Here is a 20,294-nt window from a genome sequence, read left to right as displayed (position 1 = left end):
CTAATTTAGCAGCTTTATACAATTAAATACGAAGCTTCCAAGCTTATCTATGACTATGTGAACTTCTCTATTTCTAAGGAGTTCAGCTTTCTCAAGGAAGAAACACTGGAAATCTGGGAATTTAAGAGTGTAGAAAAGCTAACAGATTTCTATTAATTCATCTGGTGTATCTGCTGTGTTTAAGAACACTGAACAGATCCTGGCAAGTCAAGCACATCATTTACTTTTAAAGTTCTGCAGTATGATTAAAACCAGAAATATGCAAATATATAGTTTTATACAAGAAAATAATTTTGATGGCTAGAAACATTCAACCATGCCCTGCAAACAACTATTATTATTTAACAAAAGAAAGGCAAAAATAGATCTCCAGTTGAAAACTGAGTGGATTAAAATAGAATTTATAATCTAATAAAGCTGGAATCTAGCCAGGACAACAGAGTTAATATGAACATTCTTAAGAAAGCTGCCAGAAACTGTTTTTTTGGGGCTTGGGTGGTGGGTTTTTTTCCATAACTATGAGTTATTAAATTTTATAGCCTTTCCTTTAGCACCCTCTGAATGGTACAGAGCTTGGAGGATTAGTCGAGAGTTGATTATAGGCGACATCTCCTTTGCAATCTCAGAAGGGAGGTACAATGGACAAATGTCTAATGGACTTTTTAAATTTGCATATAAAGAACAAAGACACAGTAATTTAAAAAAAACACCACAAATCACAAGCATCACTTTACCTTGCTGCTAAAAAATTTTCCAAATAATTCATAAATCTGAAAGGGCAGGTTTTGAAAGTATAATAAAAACCTTTTCAAGCAGACTTATGTAATTAAATGGGTGTCAACAAGAACAGTTTCAGACAAGCTGTATAAAATCCACTTCTCATCTTCCTGGAATCTCACCATTTTTGTGGGGGTGCAGAAGGGGGCCGGGCCAAGGGGAATATTTACTACTTTTTCATTCATCCAGCTTAATTCCAGGAAAGGCAATGAACAGAAGCCACATTTTCTTGTAAACATGTACATACACTTATTAAGAACCAGCACCAGCTCAGGTCTGTTGCCTCTGCAGGTCCCCAGCATTAGTACAACACACTCTAAAATGCCTAAAACACTGCAAAAACATTACAGGGCAGAGTTTCTTCTCCAAAGCTATTCTTTTTTTACCAATTCATTATCACCACAGTTTCCTCAATTATTTCATGCTTACCTCATTCAAGTAATGATCCAAACAGCATATGGGATTGGTGTATATATTAAGTGAGAGTGACCCGGTTATGCCTTGCTAGTTGTATATTTTGTTAAACATTTTGCATGGTAATGAGTTTTCAAAATTTGAGCAAAAAAATATTTTAATATATGACTGTATCATTCACAGGACTAAAACACTTAAAATTCTATATGAATATATATATGCATATGTGGAGAGAGACAATGAATATATTACTTATCTAAGTAATAATAATGATACATAAAAACAATTTCCTACTGATTTTGTTCTTTATTTTGGAAAAACCCTAAAGCGCTAGAGTGAAAAAAAGAACCCAGCTTGAGTGGCTGCATTTTCTACAGCTCTAAAAATATTCTGTTCCACCTCACCAGTACCCATGGCTAAAAATAGCCACACAATCTTTCTGCAGTAAAATACCTCTTGCTGTCTTGAGAAAAAGCCAGTCTCTAAATTTCCATTCAACAACAGATACCTTAAAAACTTTAATGAATCTTATGTTATCACATCGCTGAGGGGATGATGCTTCCTAATACAACCACAGCTGACCATCGTACTGACAATATACATGGTTAATCTTTTTCATCTATCATCACCAAGTGCAGATTATTTAATAAGTGAAGGGAATATACTACCTTCTAATACAGAAAGATACTTGGACTAAAATTAAACTTGCACTTTACACTGCAGTAATTACCTAAGTTCAGGCCATGAGAAAAGCTATCATTCAGTTGGCCTATTACCAACGATTTCCAATAATAGCATGTTTATCTCCTAAGGCAAAAATAGTTATGTTAAGTAAGAGAATCAGGAGTATAGCAAATTTTTGCTACATGCTGTAAGATAAACAAGAGCTATCTAACTGGTTATTCACTAACCTTATGCAACACAATTTTGATCAGTTACATTTGTGGAAATATCAGTCAGAAAAACCTAAACATTGTATGAATTGTCAACCCAAAACATAAATAATTCGTGCTTATCTTCCACAGATAGGTAAGATATCTCATTTTGTTGCAGCACCGGCATCTTGCTTTTTCTTTTAAACAACAGAAGGTATTGTATCAATTTGTGTTCACTCCTCTTTCAAACATCACTGCTGAAAATTTAATACACTGCCTCTAAGCTAGACCAAAATTACTTCATTTAGATTAAGGCACAGAAAATGTTTACCTTTTAAAAAGGTAAAATTCAGTCAGGCTTTGAATTACATTCAAAAGGCAGCAGAAGCCAGGAAATCCATTACTCAATACTACATACACACAACTCCTCACAATGCAGTTTGTCCAAAACCACTTGTATCAATTCTGAATGGGGTTCGTTTATACAACTGCTTTTGGAGGAGAGATCAAAAGCCTGTGTACAGTACATTGCAATATCTGTATGTAAGAGAAACCAAGCAGCTACAGGGGAGAGAAACCATGACAGGATACACCTTAATGGGGGATCCACAACATCTCGGACACATCACTAGCCCTTTTAAAACCACCACAATTGATAGTTCCTGGGTAACGCAAGTGCAAGTACATAAATGCTTCCTCTCTATTAACCACAACCTCTTAGCACCAAGCTCCTGTAGGCTTCTGGAATCAAGCTGCAGTACCTTTTAAACGTCTACCACCATACCCTTAATTTCCTGCTACCCATGAAACACATTCCTAGTGTGCAGTATCAGGTTGGTCCCTGCTAGATCCCTCCTCAGAGAGCCACCCTCTCCCCTGGAAGGCAGGAAAAGGCTCTTGCAAATTGCTTGAGCCACATCAGACCAGGCCAAAGCGGGACCCTTCGCTCTGACTGGCTGTCGCATGGCAGACACCTAAGAGCAGGGCAGAGGGCTGTGCAGCAGCACGGCATGGCCTGCGCAAGCCCTGGGCTTCAGGACCGTGGCCACACCGAGCTCACAGCCAGCACCGAGACAAGTCTCAGATTCCCATTTCTGTTTTGTCACTCACTTGCTGTGACATCGTGGTCATTTCGCATCATTTCAATCACTTATCACAATGGATGTTGTGCAACCTTAACATTTCAAAGCACTTCATAACTACTTGAAGGGAAGCATTTTAGTAAACAAATCATTCTTTCCTTGACAGCAGTGACTAGCTCTTAACCCACTTCCATAGGTTAAAACTGCACTATGCTCACAAATACACTGCATTACTGTGAAGTGACAATGCCATGTTCCTCAGCTTAAAACAGATGAAACACTGGACTCAGATTCTGGTCAGTCTGCTGCATTTATCACAATCATTTTTAGATTCTGTTCAACTTAAGCTTTTAACAGTTAATACTCAGAAGGAATAGGCAGAGCTGCACTGGGGGTGGGAAAGGCAGGGAGTAAAGAGATGCGAAGGAGCTTATTTGAAGTAGCGCCTAAATATATGTATGAAAATAGCCTGGAAATGCTCCAAGGGCTACAATTAATTCATAAATATTACGTATTTTATAACTCTCTACGATATGGTGTATAAACAGAATAGATCAGCTGGAAACTCTGTGCAATTGGACAGATATTTATGTGTTGGTTTTTTCATCAGTCATGTATTAGAGCATTTCTGAAAACCTACAGGAAGTATTAAGGGGCAATTTCACACCGACCTTCAGTGCCAGACTCTGGAGTTAATACCCACCTACCCCAGCTCTCCTCTCAGTGCTGTCCCTCCTGGGCCCACAGATCTCCATGGCACATCTGTCCCATCATGCTGTCAGATGGAAGGAACTTCACTGGGTCCTCTATACTCAAATTAAGTCACTTGATTTCTTTAGACACCTAAATGTATGTCCCAGAACTCAACTGCTGCTATCCAGGCTTGAAAATTTTAGCTTCTATTCCTAAGAGCACCAACTGCAGTTAAACACTTCAAATGAGCAGTACTAAAAAGCTGGCCCTGCAACATCCTTATATAGGGTACCCTGTTTCTAGTGTATTTTCACTCTCAGCAAGAAACTAGCAAGTTTTTTAAGGCTAACAGGAAAAGGCAAAAAACTAAGTTTAAAGTTCGTGATTAGCTAAAGTCCCTAGTAAGCTCTCTACCAGGATTAGCACAACCCGTATCATCTTTTTCTAAAAGCCATCATAAAGTGATGACTTGGTGAGTTGACCCAGGCTGGACAACAGGTGCCCCCAAAGCCTCTGTCACTCCCCTCCTCAGCTGAACAGGGGGGAAAGAATATAACAAAAGGCTTGCGAGCGAAGGACAGGGAGGTCACTCACCAGTTACCGTTACAGGCAAAACAGACTCAACTTGGGGAAATTAGTTTAATTTATTACCAATCAAATCAGAGTAGGATAATGAGAAATAAAATCAATTCTTAAAAACACCTTCCCCCAGCCCTCCCTTCTTCCCAGGATGAACTCTGGTCCCAATTTTCTCTACCTCCTCTCCCTCACTGGCACAGGGGGACAGGGAATGGGGGTTGTGTTCAGTTCATCAACTATTGTGTCTGCCTCTCCTTCCTCCTCAGGGGGAGGACTCCTCACACTCTTCCCCTGCTCCAGCGTGGGTCCCTCCTGCGGGAGACAGCCCTCCATGAACATCTCCAACGTCTTTCCCACGGGCTGGAGCTCTTCACAAACTGCTCCGTGTGGGTCCCTCCCACGGGGTGCAGCCCCTCAGGAACAGGCTGCTCCAGCGTGGGTCCCTCACGGGGTCACAGCTCCTACCAGCAAACCTGCTCCAGCACAGGCTTCCCATGGGGGTCACAGCCTCCTTCAGGCACCCACCTGCTCTAGTGTGGGGTCCCCCACAGGCTGCAGGTGGGCATCTGCTCCCCTGTGGGCCTCCATGGGTGCAGGGCACAGCTGCCTCACAGGCTGCAAGGGAATCTGCTCCAGCACCTGCAGCAACTCCTCCTCCCCTCCTTCTCCACTGACCTTGGTGTCTGCAGGGTTGTTTCTCTCACATACTCCCACTCCTCTCTCTAGCAGCTGCTGCACAAGGTTTTTTCCCCCTTCTTAAATACATTACCCCAGAGGAGCTCCCAACATTGCTGATGGTCTTGACCTTGGCCAGCAGAGGGTCTGTCTCTGGGACACGAGGGAAACTTCTATCAGCTTCTCACAGAAGCCACCCCTGCAGCCACCCTGCTACCAGAACCTTGTCAAACAAACCCAATACAGGGAGATAAAAGTACCTCTAAAAGACTCCAAGTTACTGAAGACTTCCAAGTCCCAGCAGTTATTTCCCACAGATAAGTGATCTCAACATCTCGGCTGCAAGAGGAAATCTTAATACATATTGCAACAAGCACAGCTTCCTCTCTCATGCTGTGTGAGCACCACTGCTAGGCCTCTAGCTCTCCAAACACTTAAAAGGGATACCACCCCAAGCTCAAATTGATTCACTGATTATTAGCGGATTACTCACATGCTTTGAGTCAACCACGTGGTTTGCTGTCATTCCTTCTACTAAAGCTTTAATTAGGATCACAGAATAATCTGAGTTGGAAGGGACCCATGAGGATCGTTGAGCCCAACTCCTTATCAAATTATCAATTATCAGAAAGGTATCCTAATTTGACCTTGGAACTCAAACTGGCTTCCCAGATCCACTCACATCAGAGCAGCAGTGTCTGAAAACATCCACATCCTGTAAGGTCCTGGAATTTGCGTGATCTCAGTTCTACACATGAGGAGATTGAGCAATCAGCTAAAGTGAGCATTAAAAAAATTATACTCCATTTCTTGTAGCACAAGAGCTACCCAGTTGGTTAATGCTCCCTCATACTTGAAACAGACTCTAGACTGTGGAAAGATTCTCTATATGTGAATTTGAGGCATACCACATGCAAATACAAGTTGAAGCCAAAAAAAGAAACTTAAGCACACTGTAATTCTCATTCAGCTACAGCACACGAATAAAACAGAGCTAATATTTCAGCTTATTCTTGCACAATTAAAGGCTGTAGAGCCGGAAGTCAGAAAGCTCAAGCCCAAGTTGAGAATACAGCATTCTGTTGAACTTCCTCCCACAAAGTATGCCTAAAAAAATAACAAACACAGAAGACAGTAAAAGCGTAACTTTCATATAAACCATGATACTGATTGCATAGAGCAACAGATCAGCTTGCTGATATACAAAAGGGACAAATACTTGCCAAACAAAACTTTTACAGTTTCCAATCTAGATTTCCAAGTGCACTGTATTGTTTATTTAATAGCTGTACCTTGAACTACAGTCACCCTCAAGATTTTAGTCAGATTAGTTGCAAGACCTGTCTTCAAGAACGCAGCATGTCCAAGTAACCATGATCAATCACAGTCAAAAAGAAAATTTCAAGGTAAATGCAAGTCAGAAGCATGAACACTGGTTAGTAAGCATGTAATTCTTGAGGGCAGGCACCAGGGGTGAAATTCTGCTTATTGGAGAAATCCTGTTTAGTATTAGAGTGCACAGATTAAGAAATTGAGACCTAACCAAATCAAGACAAGCCTCAGCAGAGCCACTGGAAGCTGCTTTCACCCACTGGAGCCAGTATCTGGAGTCTGACAGTATGTTTTCTATAAGCAGTACTCTGACTCCCCAGAAAGCCTAATGTTTGTCTCCTCTTTTTAGAAGGTTGGGACCTGTAGGCAAAAATCCCAATTCCACAGCTCAGATCTGAGTTTCAGTGTTGTGTTCCCTATCACTTAAACATCAAGCACAGCAAATAAATTGTAGGATGATCACCCGTATGCTATTTGGACAGCTTTTAAGGGAGTAGCAGAGCCCACAGCCTCTTTAATCCTTTAAATGGAAAAGAAAAGGTTAATTTCCCCTTACAGATAAATAAAGGCCCATAACCTAGTTAAAATGTTTCTTGGAACAACTACACAGCTAAAGCAATTAGGAATGACATATGCTGTAACAAGAAGTATTTTTAAAATGTTGTTTAACTAATGTCCCTTCCATAATAATCTGGCAAAATTTTGGTACTCGTTACTCATCTCTCAGTAAACACATTTCACCACACAAAAGAGATCTTATCTGTGTGTTAGAAGTTACTTTTAGAAAAATTGTCCTATGCTTAAAAACAACCAATTAGCAGTCTCTGTGCACTGAGGGCTGAAAGTAGGGAAACTTCACTTGAGAAATAACAACCAAAATTCTCCTAAAGGAGTTTCTATTCAAAACCAACAGAGAAGTCACAATAATAAGGCAACTTCCATACATACCATCAAGGCCAAGCTGGACAGCTTTTACTCAAAAAAATCCCAGTCATATAATCACATGAAATCGTGGTTAACCATGGGGCCAAGTGCTCAGACTTCTCACCAGCACTGCAAGAGCTCAGTGTACAGATTCATCTACCAACATACATTTTCAGAATGTAGAGCATTCCTAGTTGGCTTGTACATAAAAACATCCAATATAGATGCTTTCTCAATTTTGCAATGAGGATGACTAATAAAATATGGATCAAATTCGACAGCTCCACTGAACATGGACAGATATCTCTTCGTCTCAGATAAAGCCCACTGACAGTCTTCTTGGGAGTAAAGAAAATGCCGTCATCCCCCGACAGCACTGCCAGCAGAACCGTAATTGTCAGTATTAGCCACACAGCTCAGAGAGCTACGCAGGAGCCATGTACTTGAAACACTCGGAAGGAAGCGAGAGACTCTGAGCAGAGTAACAGCAGGAGAAGAGTCCCACTGTCAGCAGGGCCTAGCTGCTATTTTCAGTTCTTCAAACAAGAGCAGGTTGAGGTAGCATAGGCTGAGTTTACAAGTTTAACTAGCTAGGCAAGTCTGCTCTTCTGCAAGCATCCTACTCACTGCTACAAGTTGTATGGGCTGCTGTAAGCCAGAGAAAGGTGTTTTTTTCAAAGAAAGAACCTATCCAACAGCCTTCTAACCTTAGCTTGTCACACGCTCAAGATCTGGCCATGCTCAAGATCCTCAGTAGCTGTTCGTGAGTAGGGTGTGGATGGCTAAAACACCGCATTTCCCCCTTACCATGAATCCTGCCAAGCAAGCAGTCAGCATGTGGATTTTAATCACAGTCTGAGCTACATTTTGAGGAAGTAAGTGTGTGAAGGTAACATCCATTTCCTCCTTGTTCTTGGCATTAAGAGCAATAGTTAGCAAATTTAATTTCCTTATCTGTTATTCACATTAGCTTGTGTACTACCCACCTACGTAAAATATTTGGGTACAGAATGCATGTTCAAGTGCTCTGCAGTGCAACTCCCTACCCCAAGGCTTTGTCAAATTACTGTTTTTCAAATTAATAATCACATCTTGGTGGGACAGAAGACTACTATAGCAAACAATTCCACCTTGACTTGGGAAGTGTCGTGCTTTGCCCAACTTCTATGTAATGACTGTCATTTCAGGAGAATCTTACTATCCTAAAATCAGCAGAGATCACGCTCCTGCTTTCACACACACTTTTTTCTATTCCAATAGGTTCCATTTTAAGCAGGGAGATAATTATTCAAAACCACCCATCAAGTCATCCATTCTTGCAGTGGAGAGAAATAGTAAATTTAAAAGTTTCTTATCCCTACTCCATGAGTAATCTGATGGGAAAAAGCAAGCAGGAGATGCTGAAACACTGGCCAAATGCCATGGAGAAAGTTCTGAGTGTTTGCAGTATGCATCTGCCATTTGAAAACAAAGCCAGGGAACCTAAAAATTTGACGTTTGAGGAAACCCGCATTGTTTGCAGCAGTGCAAAAGACACCCAAACCTTTTGGGGCAAGTATTCAACAAATCATTTAGGACTGCTTTTAGAGTACCAGTAACTACATAAATGGAGAAAATTAATACAAGTTGGCTCCACACTTGCATTTAAAACTGCTAAGCTGTATGCACAATTGCTCCAAGTTGTTTTGGAAGTGTATAAAGCTGCATATCACTGGTTATTAACCCAAGAGGTTTTTTCATTAACATATATATATTTATTACTCTAAAATATCTTCATGACATTTATAGTCAGCAATTTCACAATCTGTAGCAACATTACTTTCCACTACAAAAGGAAACAACCGACCGTTTCTCATATGCATAGACACCAAAGCTCTCTCTTCCCTCAAAAGCACAAGAAAAAAAGCTTTTTAATATTATTGCTTCAGACAAACAGAAAGACATCACAGGATGCACATCCAAAACAAAAGCCTCAAACATACCCTTAAGTAACTGAAAGGACAGAGACTGCTTAAAAAGGCATCTGGTTGGAACTTCACCCACTTCCATTTTCTTACCCTGACACTCAGAAACCACAAAGGGGGGGAATATCCTATTGTATATATTGTATACACTCCTCAAGCAATAAGACATGACAGAGGATGAATTATGATCTCTTCATTTGGGGCTGGTTTGTCAGACATGGAGCTGACAGCAAAGTGTTCTTACCACATGTAGGAATAATGCATACCATAATTCCTGCATGGGAATGTCTTATTGAAATTACAGCATTATTTCTAAGTATTTATAATGTAGAAGTGATGGAGGCACATACTGAGTACCTAATTATCCTGTACCATCAGCACTGCCTGGAATGCTTATTAATCAATTAGGATTTAGATTAAAGCTAAACAGATACAGCATACCTCTTAAAAGAATACCTGAACCAGAAGATGAGATTATCAAAAGCTATCTGCTTTTCGCTCAGTGTCTGTTATAACAGTTACAGCAAAACAAATAGGCAAACAACTGTGCAACATACTTCAGAAATCTGCAGACCACCATCACCACTCACGCATCAGGCCTCCTACATCCCTGTAGCTGTTCAGACTGTTTATGTAAAGTACCTGCCCATTTTTGTTTACAAGGAATCTCTTTCGCAAAGGACATCTTTTTCCACTCACCCACCATCTCCCCGTATCTACTCTCACAAATCTCCTCCTCCTCCTACCAGCTATTCTCACAGTGAATATTTCCCAGGGTTTCAAGACAACAGAAGGTTCCAACATGCAAGCAGTCCCTCCAGAAATCAACAAGACTACTGTATTTAAGCTGTATTTAAGAGTATTAAAAGTTAACCACACTTAAGTGCTACGTGGAGTCAGGGCCAGAAAAATCACACATTGTTATATAATGCTCTGTAAGCATCAGATTATTCTCAGCAGCTACACCAGTGATTTATACCTTAATACAAAAGACAGTTTAAAGAAAGGTGGCCACAACTGCAAAAGAACCACAAGACTTCCTAAACTCAGACGTTCAGGCTGTAATGGATCACAGCAAATATCTAGCTTGGCATTCTTTCCCAGCACAGATGAGATTTCGTGGGTTTGATGGATTCGGGGGTATTTTATTTTTGTTTTGCTTTTTTAAAATAATTAAGCTCTATGGTTTATAAGAACTACTGAAAGCAGACAGGTTTTTTCCTTTTTCTAAGGTATAGTTTGTTTCTTGTCAAACTCACCCCTTGAATATAACGGATCTTTGAACCATATTTGGTGGCTCAGCTAAAGCAACTAATGAGTGTTACGTAAGATGTCTCCCCATGTAGAACAATCTGTTCCAAAAGTTACCAAAAATAGCAATTCTCTAAACACTGATGTGATGCAATATTTAACCAGTTACTGCATTAGCTGCTGAATTCATCCATTACTATTTAAAAAACAAAACAAAACCCCAAACTTCAAATATTATTACAACACTAGCAACTTACCTAGGCTGGTAGGTTTTATCAGCTCATCCAACAAGTCATAAAAAGGTAATTTCTGAAGTTTTATGTCAGGATGGACAGGGTGGAGCGCAGATGTGAGATGGGGGAGTTCCAGTTCATGTTTAGGTCCCAGAAGTGAAACGGGAAGCAATGGTGACGTGGCAGGGTGGCCATCATAACTGAGCTGTGGAATGGTAGACGGAGACAAAGTTGCTGGCATGGAGCTCGAGTGTACACTGGGGATAGATAAGTCTGCAGGTGTCATAATTTTCTGAGGGAACCTTCGCCTATAGAGTTCTTTGATTTTCATTTGTACAGCAGGACTGCAGCCAGCCTTTAACAAATGCAGTGCTTTTGTGAGAAGTTCGTGTTTTCGTCCGTGCTTGTTCCTCCCCGCGTAACCCAGAAGTACTTGCAGTTCAGAAACTCTAAGGCTCATAACCATTTGCTTAAAAGAAACAAAACAAAAAATTAGTATTCAAGTTACATCATCTTAAACACTAACATTAGAATGTAGCTTAATCCCATTAAGCATACAGTTTTTAAAGGCACACCACCACTGCTCTTCCCCCACTGATTATCTGAAATATAATGTAAAACAGTACTTGGTCACAGACAGATAAATTTACTTTGAAAGTCTGTAATGAACAATTTTTAAAGGGATTTACATTTGCCATACACAATTCAGGACAGCAATACTGGGGGTGGGGGGGTGGGGGTGGGGGGAAATGACCAGGACAAGTTGCCAGTACAAAATAAAGCTTGTAGATGTAACTGTTTTCTAATCACTGGTCTACTCTAATGTTAACAAGCTTTATTCATCTAGCTGGAAGTCAAAAAAAGTCACACACCGACAATATCAAGCCTCCACTACTTGCACTTAAAAGCTGTGCCAGTCCTTAACTCTGAAACCCTACTTCACTTTCAAGTCCCTCCCTCACTTTTTGCCATGCAGCATAACTAATCCACACAGGTTCAAAGGAAAGGAGAGAAATTACTGATGTTAGAGACATGTAAATTATAATTCAATTTGTGTGCAACTCCATACGATCATCACTGAGTTAAAGGAAACACTTTCCAATTCCATTTCCTTACTTCTCATATCAGAGCTGCATGTTCTGGTTTGGATGGGGGAGTAGGGCTTTGCCTTCTATTAATTAGCATCTTCATTTACAGTCTTTTACTGTCTCTCAATATGGTCTAATGAATCAAACTTTCACAAGGTAAGCCTTGTGAACTGTTTCACTTCTTCAGGAACCGAGAAAAACACTACACAAAGTAGTGAAACTAGCAATCCCCTGTGTGTGCCAAGTACTTCGCCACTGGTCAAGCAGGACCCAGAAAGCCAATTTACAATCCTAGTTTCAATTTAAAAACTTCTTTGAGTGCTTGACAGTGGTTTGTTTGCCATCACAAGGTCTGTGACACTGCCTGAAATTATATTCCTGCGGAATGTTGGATTCCTAAGAAATCACAAGAAAGTGAAATGCCTGAAGCCCATCACCATGACTGGCTATCTGGACCTTCTGTATGAAGCCATGAAATACCCTCAATATTTTCGAGTCAATCCTAAACAATCAAATTCAAAATAATACTTGAAGTATATATTTGGGACTAAACCAGCTAATTCAACATACCAGGGTTCTGCAATTTCCCAGCCACTGAAGGCTGAATAACCAAACTAGCACATGCATTTGCAAACAGTCTTTGAAATGAGGGTACAAGTGCTCCCATCCGCTCTAGTTCTTCAGACTGTGCAAAGTATTCAGACATATACATTACTCAAGTTACTTTCACATTAATTCTTAAATTGCTAATATTAGAAAGTATGCTATCCCTAGCTTTAGCTCCTATCAATTCCTCAAACCTCCAGCACCTGCAAGAGATCTTCGACGCGCAGGTGTCCGTGAGGAGTATTTCCCTATACTAAAATAGGTTGTGTTATTTAAAAGCCCTAAATTAGATGATTCATGTACTTAATGAGGTATGCACCCAGATAGATTTAACTAAATTTGCCACGCAATTTCTGCTCTGCAGAACCACACCAACAGAACTGAATAACCTTGCTGCAAATATTAAGATAAACCTTGCTGCAGACTACCACAAACACTTCGGATATAACAGGAGTCTGCTGGCATTTTTTTTCTCTGAATACCCTGAGAACTTACTTGACACTTGCAGCTATGGGACTGTCATGGAGCTACAAATGAGAACAGACATGAGGTACTTTGTAAGAAACAGAGATGTCTTAAAAGAATAAGGCATTTCAGTTGCAATCTGAAGTGTTGACAGCTGAAAGGAAAGTGAAACAAATAGATCTGAAACACGGAAAAACACTATTTATAATGCTTTACAAACATTTCTTCACAGAATAAGTAGTTACAGATGAAGGGTTTAATGCCTGCTACCATCATCATTAGAAGTCACTTCCTGAACAGCCAGAACCTCCCAGAGCTTCACTCTGTTCTTGTTTTGTAATAAACTTATAGGCCTAAATTGCAAAAACCACAGGATTAAAAAATTATTGAGCTAACAGTGAAGCTCTTGCCACATATGTTGGATGTTTTCCATTTTTTTAAGGTATAGGCAAGTTAGAAGTAAGTTTAGGGACAACAGGACAGACTCATAAACCAAAACAAATAAAATTCCCCAGATCTTCCCCACCCTGGTGCATTCCTTGCAAAGGAGGAAGAGAACGTTTTTATTTGCAACTAACAAGATACATCGATTAAAAACAGTCATGGAAAAAAGCAATAAAGGCTTGTGGTTTTATTACTTCATCGATAAACCTTTCTTCCACAAATAAAAGAGACAGTGCCTTAAAACAACACCAACACCACCCCCCACCTCCATAGGTTTTCGCCAGTGGATCGTGTCAATCAGTGGCACGGGGAAGCAGAGCCCAACAGAGAGCCGTGCTGGCAAAAGTCTCTCATGTTGCTGCAATCTGAACGTGAAAATTCCTCTCCCCTCCTCCAACACAGTTGTGTTTTATTTGAGGACACAACCCAGCTCTACCAGCAGAAGTGCCACTGCCTGTACAAGCACTACTCCGGCTACAAGCCCTTGGCCCATGTCACACTGGCACCCTAATCTTAGAACAGGCATGATAATTATAGCAGGGAAACAAACCCAGTGCTGTCAAATGCACAAAGTACACACAGGAAAAAACTGCAATTTGTAATTTTTTTTTTTCCTGTCACATCTCACCTCATCATAATTAAAGCCCCTTGCTGGTTTAGTTACATCAGCAAAGCTTAAGGGCAAAGACACAACGCGTTTTGCTTCAGGAAATCTTTTTTTCTTTCCCTGTTGCCTGAAGTAAAGTAATAAAAAGATCACTCACAGCAGTACATCTGCAGCTGCAGCAAGGTACAGAACCCACCACAAAGAGTCCATCTCCCAACAACTGCTAATATCCACAATGCAAATAACTGCCCCTACCTCTGGCTGTTTTATCAGAATTTGCAAAATGCTTGGTTTTTTCTTTCCTAACACAAAAGAAAGTAACCAAAACCCAGTAACAAAACCAATCCTAACCAAGCAAAAATAAAAGGATATACACAGCTACCAAGGTCAGATGGCAGGATACCTTGCAAACTACAATTACAGATAACTAGGTGTTTAGTTATATTTTCACGTACAGATAAATTACATGTTCCTACAAACCACACTAGTGCACAAGAAATTGATGCTATTTAGCTACAGAAAGTTTGAGCCACTTGCCACTTACCTAACTTTGGTGTGAGAAACACAGCAAGCTGACTGCAAGCCAGTTTCAGGTACAACAAATCCCAGTATGAAGCACACTGGGTGTTCTGATGATGCTGTGCATTTTGGTACCTGTCTTACCAAGGCACTAATTCAGAGAGAGGGTGAGGACTGTAGAAGAATTGCTCAACATGTAAAAGACTATGAACAAGCTTTATGGAAATGTGATTTATCTCAGTTTAGCAGAGTATTTCTCTTTTGACTCACTATAAAGACCTTCACGAAGTTGAGAAGGTAACTAATCTATAAACATACATCTGACATTTCCTGCTCGAAAACTCAACACAAACATGTTCCTCCACAAAAGCTTCGTTAGTCATGGGGATTGCCTGGCTCATTAGATACACTCCCCCTGAGGCCCACGTCCCCTCACCCAAGGCTTGTGGCCACAGTCCATCCTTCACAAGGCCATCAGGGCATTTCCCTGTCTTAAAACAAGTCACCTAGTTGTATGTGTCAGGCAGGAGGTCCACAGAAGCAAAGAGGCCAGTTGATTTTCCCACCTCCCAGTTGCCTGTTTCCAAATCTGTGCTGCTTTTCCCCACCAGATTGTGTGAACACAACCATTTGATGCAGTTCGTGCTGCAGCCGCCTGAGCAGGTGCTTCTCCCTATTTCTGTGTGTTGAGGAAACATTCTCAAGCAACTCATCTGGAAACAAGGCCTATTTCCTGCTCCACGCCTACTTCAGATAACCAATAAGGTTTGGAAGAAAATAGCTTAAGGATGCAAAAGCAATCCATGGGCAGCATCCTACATCATCCGCCTACTTCTCTCCTGTGACTATCAATAGGAAAGGATGTTCTACCAACAGCTCTTTCAAAAAAGTTGGTATGCTTTTTTAAAAGCCTACAGATACAAAAATTGTGAAGTCCCCCAAACCAAAGCTTGCACGTAGACACTTATGAGGTAAAGAGGAACAAGGGTTTTCGCCAAGACACCCATAGAAGGACTATTAAATAAAAAGCATCAGTCTGCAACATCAACAAACATTTTCTCTCAATAAACAAACACGTCTGGTTGGAGAAATGTGTCTATGCCACACAACAGGACCATTCTGCTTTGTGAATGCTCTTTAGGCATTCAGAGTAAATACTTTGCCAGGAACCTCAACTTCTAATGGAGCAGCCAACATTAAGAGTAATTTACTTTGATTTCTCTCTGAAAAGAAAATAGCAGAGTTAAATCTTTATTTTAAAGAATAAAGCCCGGTCATTCCACCCATCACGGAAAGATGCCCAGGCCGGGCAGCTTCATGGCTACAGAAGTCCAATCATTAGCACAGGTTAACAGGTCAGACCTAAGAAAATTCCTTTCAAGAACTGGACCTTGTGTCACTGATCTATGAAGGTTGGGAATTAAGTTTAAAAATAAATAAAATCTAAGTGTGCACCTCTGGATAAGAAATCTCTTTGATAACCCTGTGTGGCTGGTCTCACTGGCACATGATTCAGAGAAAGGCAACTGAAAAGACAAGTGGATTCAGGCAGAGAACATAATTTCTACACTGGTAAATACATGGGGGCTAAAACCCTGGTTTGAAACGCAAGAAGATCAGCTATAAGTCCTGCCACTCAAGAAAAGAAAAGATCAAATACAGGTTTTCTGCTGAGATCCAACACCACAGTGAGCCTTCACCTTTTTTCCCCCCATTTTTCTGAAAGGAGGGACTTGCCTGAGGTAAAAACCAAGCAGCAGTCAGTAATTTTTTTCTTAAGTAAATTGAACAGTGTCCATAGAAAAGCATAATGGACCATACTGAAAATTTATCACAAACACCAGCACCACAAGATACTGTCTTCAAAGCAGCATATTCATTCATCAGCAGCAGTGTTAACAGTCCCAACAATTTGATGATCGTTTTCTAGAAAGGGTATTTCTACATCTCTAGTAATCAGCCCTGGGATCTATCTGGAGAATTTAACAAGTTATTTCCGGATGTTTATGATAACTAGAAGCTGTGAATAAGCTCCAAAACACATTCAAAAGATCTGCCAGCACAATAAGAAGCATTTGGCTGGGTACCACACCGCATTTTGTGCCTAAAGCTATACAACAGGTTCTCCACAATTCTCTAACCATTAACATGAAAGTTAAAGGGGGAAAAATAAAAAAAACCACCTCAAACACCAGTTAAAAGATGGAAGAAGAGGGTAAGGAAAAGGAGAAAGAAGAAGCGAAAATAGATACCAAGCAGGAGGTCACCTATTTATAATCAGTCATTTAAGACAATGACAGTAAATTTCTTCTGTCATTAGAAACATAGAGTTCAGCAATAATTTACTATCAGTCTCTGAAATTAAGAATCATTGTTACTGAAGAGGGAAAGCACTGCAACAGGTCACTTCAAAGGCAAAGCGTAAGACAGAAAACCCTTCTGACTGCACCCCTGTACTCTTCTGAACGCTGCACCAAGGGCACCTCCACAGTGACACCCTGCACAGCACCCTTGGACCCAGCGTCCAGAGGGATCAGCCCTGGCTGCAGTCTGCATTCCCAGCATGGACACATTCACACTGGCAAAGCTCTAACACTGTTTTCAAGGCCAACACAAATGGAATTTTCCCCCTTAAGAAACAAGGAAACTACTATTCAAGGAATTCCACAATGCACTTCCAAAAGACAGTTGGTTGTTTTTTAAAAAAAAATCAAATCAAAGTTGTTCTTTTTTCTAATAAAAGCAACTAGGAAGCATTAGATTAGTATGGAAATGGTTTCAAATTAATCTCAGTATGCCTCCAACATCCAGCTGTAAAAATACAGGAGAGTTCTCGCATGCTATGAACAGCCTCTTTAACCCCTGATATAAATCTTCTGGAGAAGAAAGTTATACCCGTGCTACATGAGCTCTCTACAGTTACACCGACTAAAATCTTGGGTTCTCAGATATTTAAGATTTGTGAAAATGGGAAATCATGAAGGCAAAAATATTCCCACCTTTTATGAAGGCACATTCCCTAGTCCTAAATTATATTTGCAAGACTCACACAAGGAAACTATCAAGGCTAAACTATAAAAATTGAAATCAGTCTACCAAAATCTGCAAGAGGGAGTGAAACAACCAATTCATGGCAGCTCAAGTGCCTCGATGACAGGCTGTAACTTCCTGCGTTTGTCTAATGCAACCAAAACACTCAAAGGTTGAAGTCACCGTAATTCAAAATGGAGGGGAGGCAAAAGCACAGAAGAACAGTCATAAATATGCAACATACTACAACCTTTAAGGAGGCTATTGGTTTTCATAATGAAAAACTCATCTGTCCCCTAGAGCCATATGTACAATGTTTTGGCAAGCAGGCCAACACTAAAAGAACAGGTACAAACCAATGGCAGATACAAATACTATTTGCCTTTTGTTACACACACAAGGAGACAGAATATTTCTTAATCAAAGAAACCCTGTATTTACACAGCATATCAATACTCATAAAGAACATGTCGCAATTGTATGAACAAATCTATGCATTCATCTAACTGGTAATAAAAATAGATTTTAATCCACTAAAAATGAGTCAACAAAATTATGTCCATATATTGTAAATGTCAAAAATAGCCTGGACTGACCTACTGTTGGTATCTCCATAGATGCAGGCTTCCTTAAGATCAAACATTGTGCTCACAGTTTTCAACAGGTAATATTTCTTCCCATACTAGCTGAGAAAGTACACTATAAAGCTTATGTCATTGGGTGTTATTTACTTTAGCATGCTCGCAAACAATATATTTCCTTGTGAAAGATATGTTTGTATACCTGCTAATATAAACATTATGACCCTTGAACCAACCTACCCAAATGATGAAGCTCACATTCAAGCTCCTACTAACACTAGGAATCTCTGGCAGCAGAGAGATCCGAAAACTGCAGTAGTTCAAGTCTAAAGGGCTCCTGGACAGGAGGTCCTGCAATTCCCTACTGCCATCCTTCCAAATGCAGTTCATGTAACAACTCACCAAGTATACCATACCACTAAACTCTTAATTCCACAGATTAGCTAGAACAAGGAAAGGTTTTCTTATCTGCTCTTGGCAAACATTTCTTGCTTTTATCTGTCATGCTGGTAAACTTGACTACCGTCAAATTTAGTAAGTTTTAGTAAGGTCAAAGCAATACTGCTTCACACATGAACACTAATAAATCTAAATTCTTCCAGCCCACAGTTCAGAGGTCTCCATCTAATCCTGCAGCAGTGACACTACCAAGTTCTTAGAGGTGTCTGTTGCTTACTGGAGACAAGAGAACCCACAGTCATAAAAGTCAAAATTCACTGAAGAGTGAAAGGATACTGCAAAAGAAAACAGTAAGACAGCTCTAGTCCCACTGAACTGGCTGCTAGTAACAACAGGCAAGCAGAGTTTGGAATTTTTAATATAATCCCCATGTGTTAAAAGTTGTCTTATGTTTTTTGCAGATGCCTGTGGTATTTTGCTATGCTATCATATATGTGAAATATCTTCTAAAAGCCTTAATACATTTAACCTGTCAAATTCATGCAAGCAATTGCCCTCCTAGACCTCCACTCCACCCCTTTCCCTAGAGGTTATTTCCTCTGGAAGAGAGATTCAGTAAAACAGACTGTGTACCCACATACCCAAAATGTCACTTCAGTGCTTGAACACTTAAGATCTGTGGGATTTTTTTTTTTTTTTTTTTTTTAAATTTTATATGACAGTTTGCAAACCAGATTGTGTCATGCCCTGCCTCCCCGGCTGCACATTAACGCTGCTGTAGCAGAGAAGTGGGGTGGGCAGCTAGGGCAGTAACTTGCTCACACTGCAAAAGCCAGATTTGTTGAAAAAAGTCTGCCAAGACTTTAGTCATGTCTAAATTGTATTTGATTTAAAGTAAGTCACATTTTATCTTAATCCGTAACAAAAGTTTTACTGTTCTCAAGAGATTTTATTCACTAGGTGAACTATATTATTACTTTTGATATTAAATAAGGTTGCTGACACAGTAGTAATCCTCCATTCAGTTCTTGGAGACTCAAGATTTTTTCAGCCACACTCAAAACTTAATTGTCCCTAGTGTATTTATCTTTGCAGATGGGAATTCTTTTTACAGAGCTATGCGCTAGCATGATTTTCATGACAAGTAATTGCAGAAATACTAGTTTAGACAATCTCTGGATACAAAACAATGTGCCTCTCTCAAGACAAACAGCTTACACCTAAGGCTAATAATGAAGACAATTATTTTCAGCTATTTGGGAGAGGGTCATTGCCAGACAAATTTACTTTTTATTAAGAATGTTCTTATCCTTAACTAAGCCTTTCAACTGGCTGATAGAAGAGCAAATTCCTATGCAATAAGCTTCAATGGAGCCCAAGCCAGCCACAGACACAGCTGTCCAAAAAACTTACTAAACACAGTATGTCCTATTATAATCTCTCTAACAAATAACTCAAAAGGTCTCCATCAGTATAATCAAAATATGACAACTCATACAGTATTCAATAATAGCCTGAAAGATTGTCTCTTTGTATAACAAAGAAAAAAAAAGTTGGGACCAAGAAGTCTCAGCTTCTAGAAGTTATACAGGAGGTCACAAACACAAATTTATCTCCCTTCCCTCAGTGATTTTAGAAGAGAAAATACACATTTTAAAATATGCAATTAAAACAAAAGCAATGGTTACATAAACAATTTGACTGATTTGGGATTTACAGATATGGAAGGTACTAAAGGAGAATCCTTTTAGCCATT

The 20,294-nt window shown here is 40.0% G+C and overlaps 1 protein-coding gene across 2 annotated transcripts in view; it reads right to left on the bottom strand.

The window, feature by feature from the left end:
- The window catches only part of PIAS1 (protein inhibitor of activated STAT 1), a 64,470-nt gene that overhangs the window by 26,844 nt on the left and 17,332 nt on the right, over positions 1-20,294 (bottom strand). For both annotated transcript variants that reach the window (XM_074916827.1, XM_074916828.1), the window contains exon 2: positions 10,824-11,268. In XM_074916827.1, coding sequence (XP_074772928.1) covers positions 10,824-11,268 — 445 coding nt within the window. The remainder of the gene's footprint in view (positions 1-10,823; positions 11,269-20,294) is intronic.

This window comes from Athene noctua, chromosome 13 (genome assembly GCF_965140245.1).
Source record: "Athene noctua chromosome 13, bAthNoc1.hap1.1, whole genome shotgun sequence".
In the NCBI taxonomy this organism is placed as follows: Eukaryota; Metazoa; Chordata; class Aves; order Strigiformes; family Strigidae; genus Athene; species Athene noctua.
Note: the sequence above shows the minus strand (reverse complement) of the source record. Positions and strands in the feature narration are given on the sequence as shown.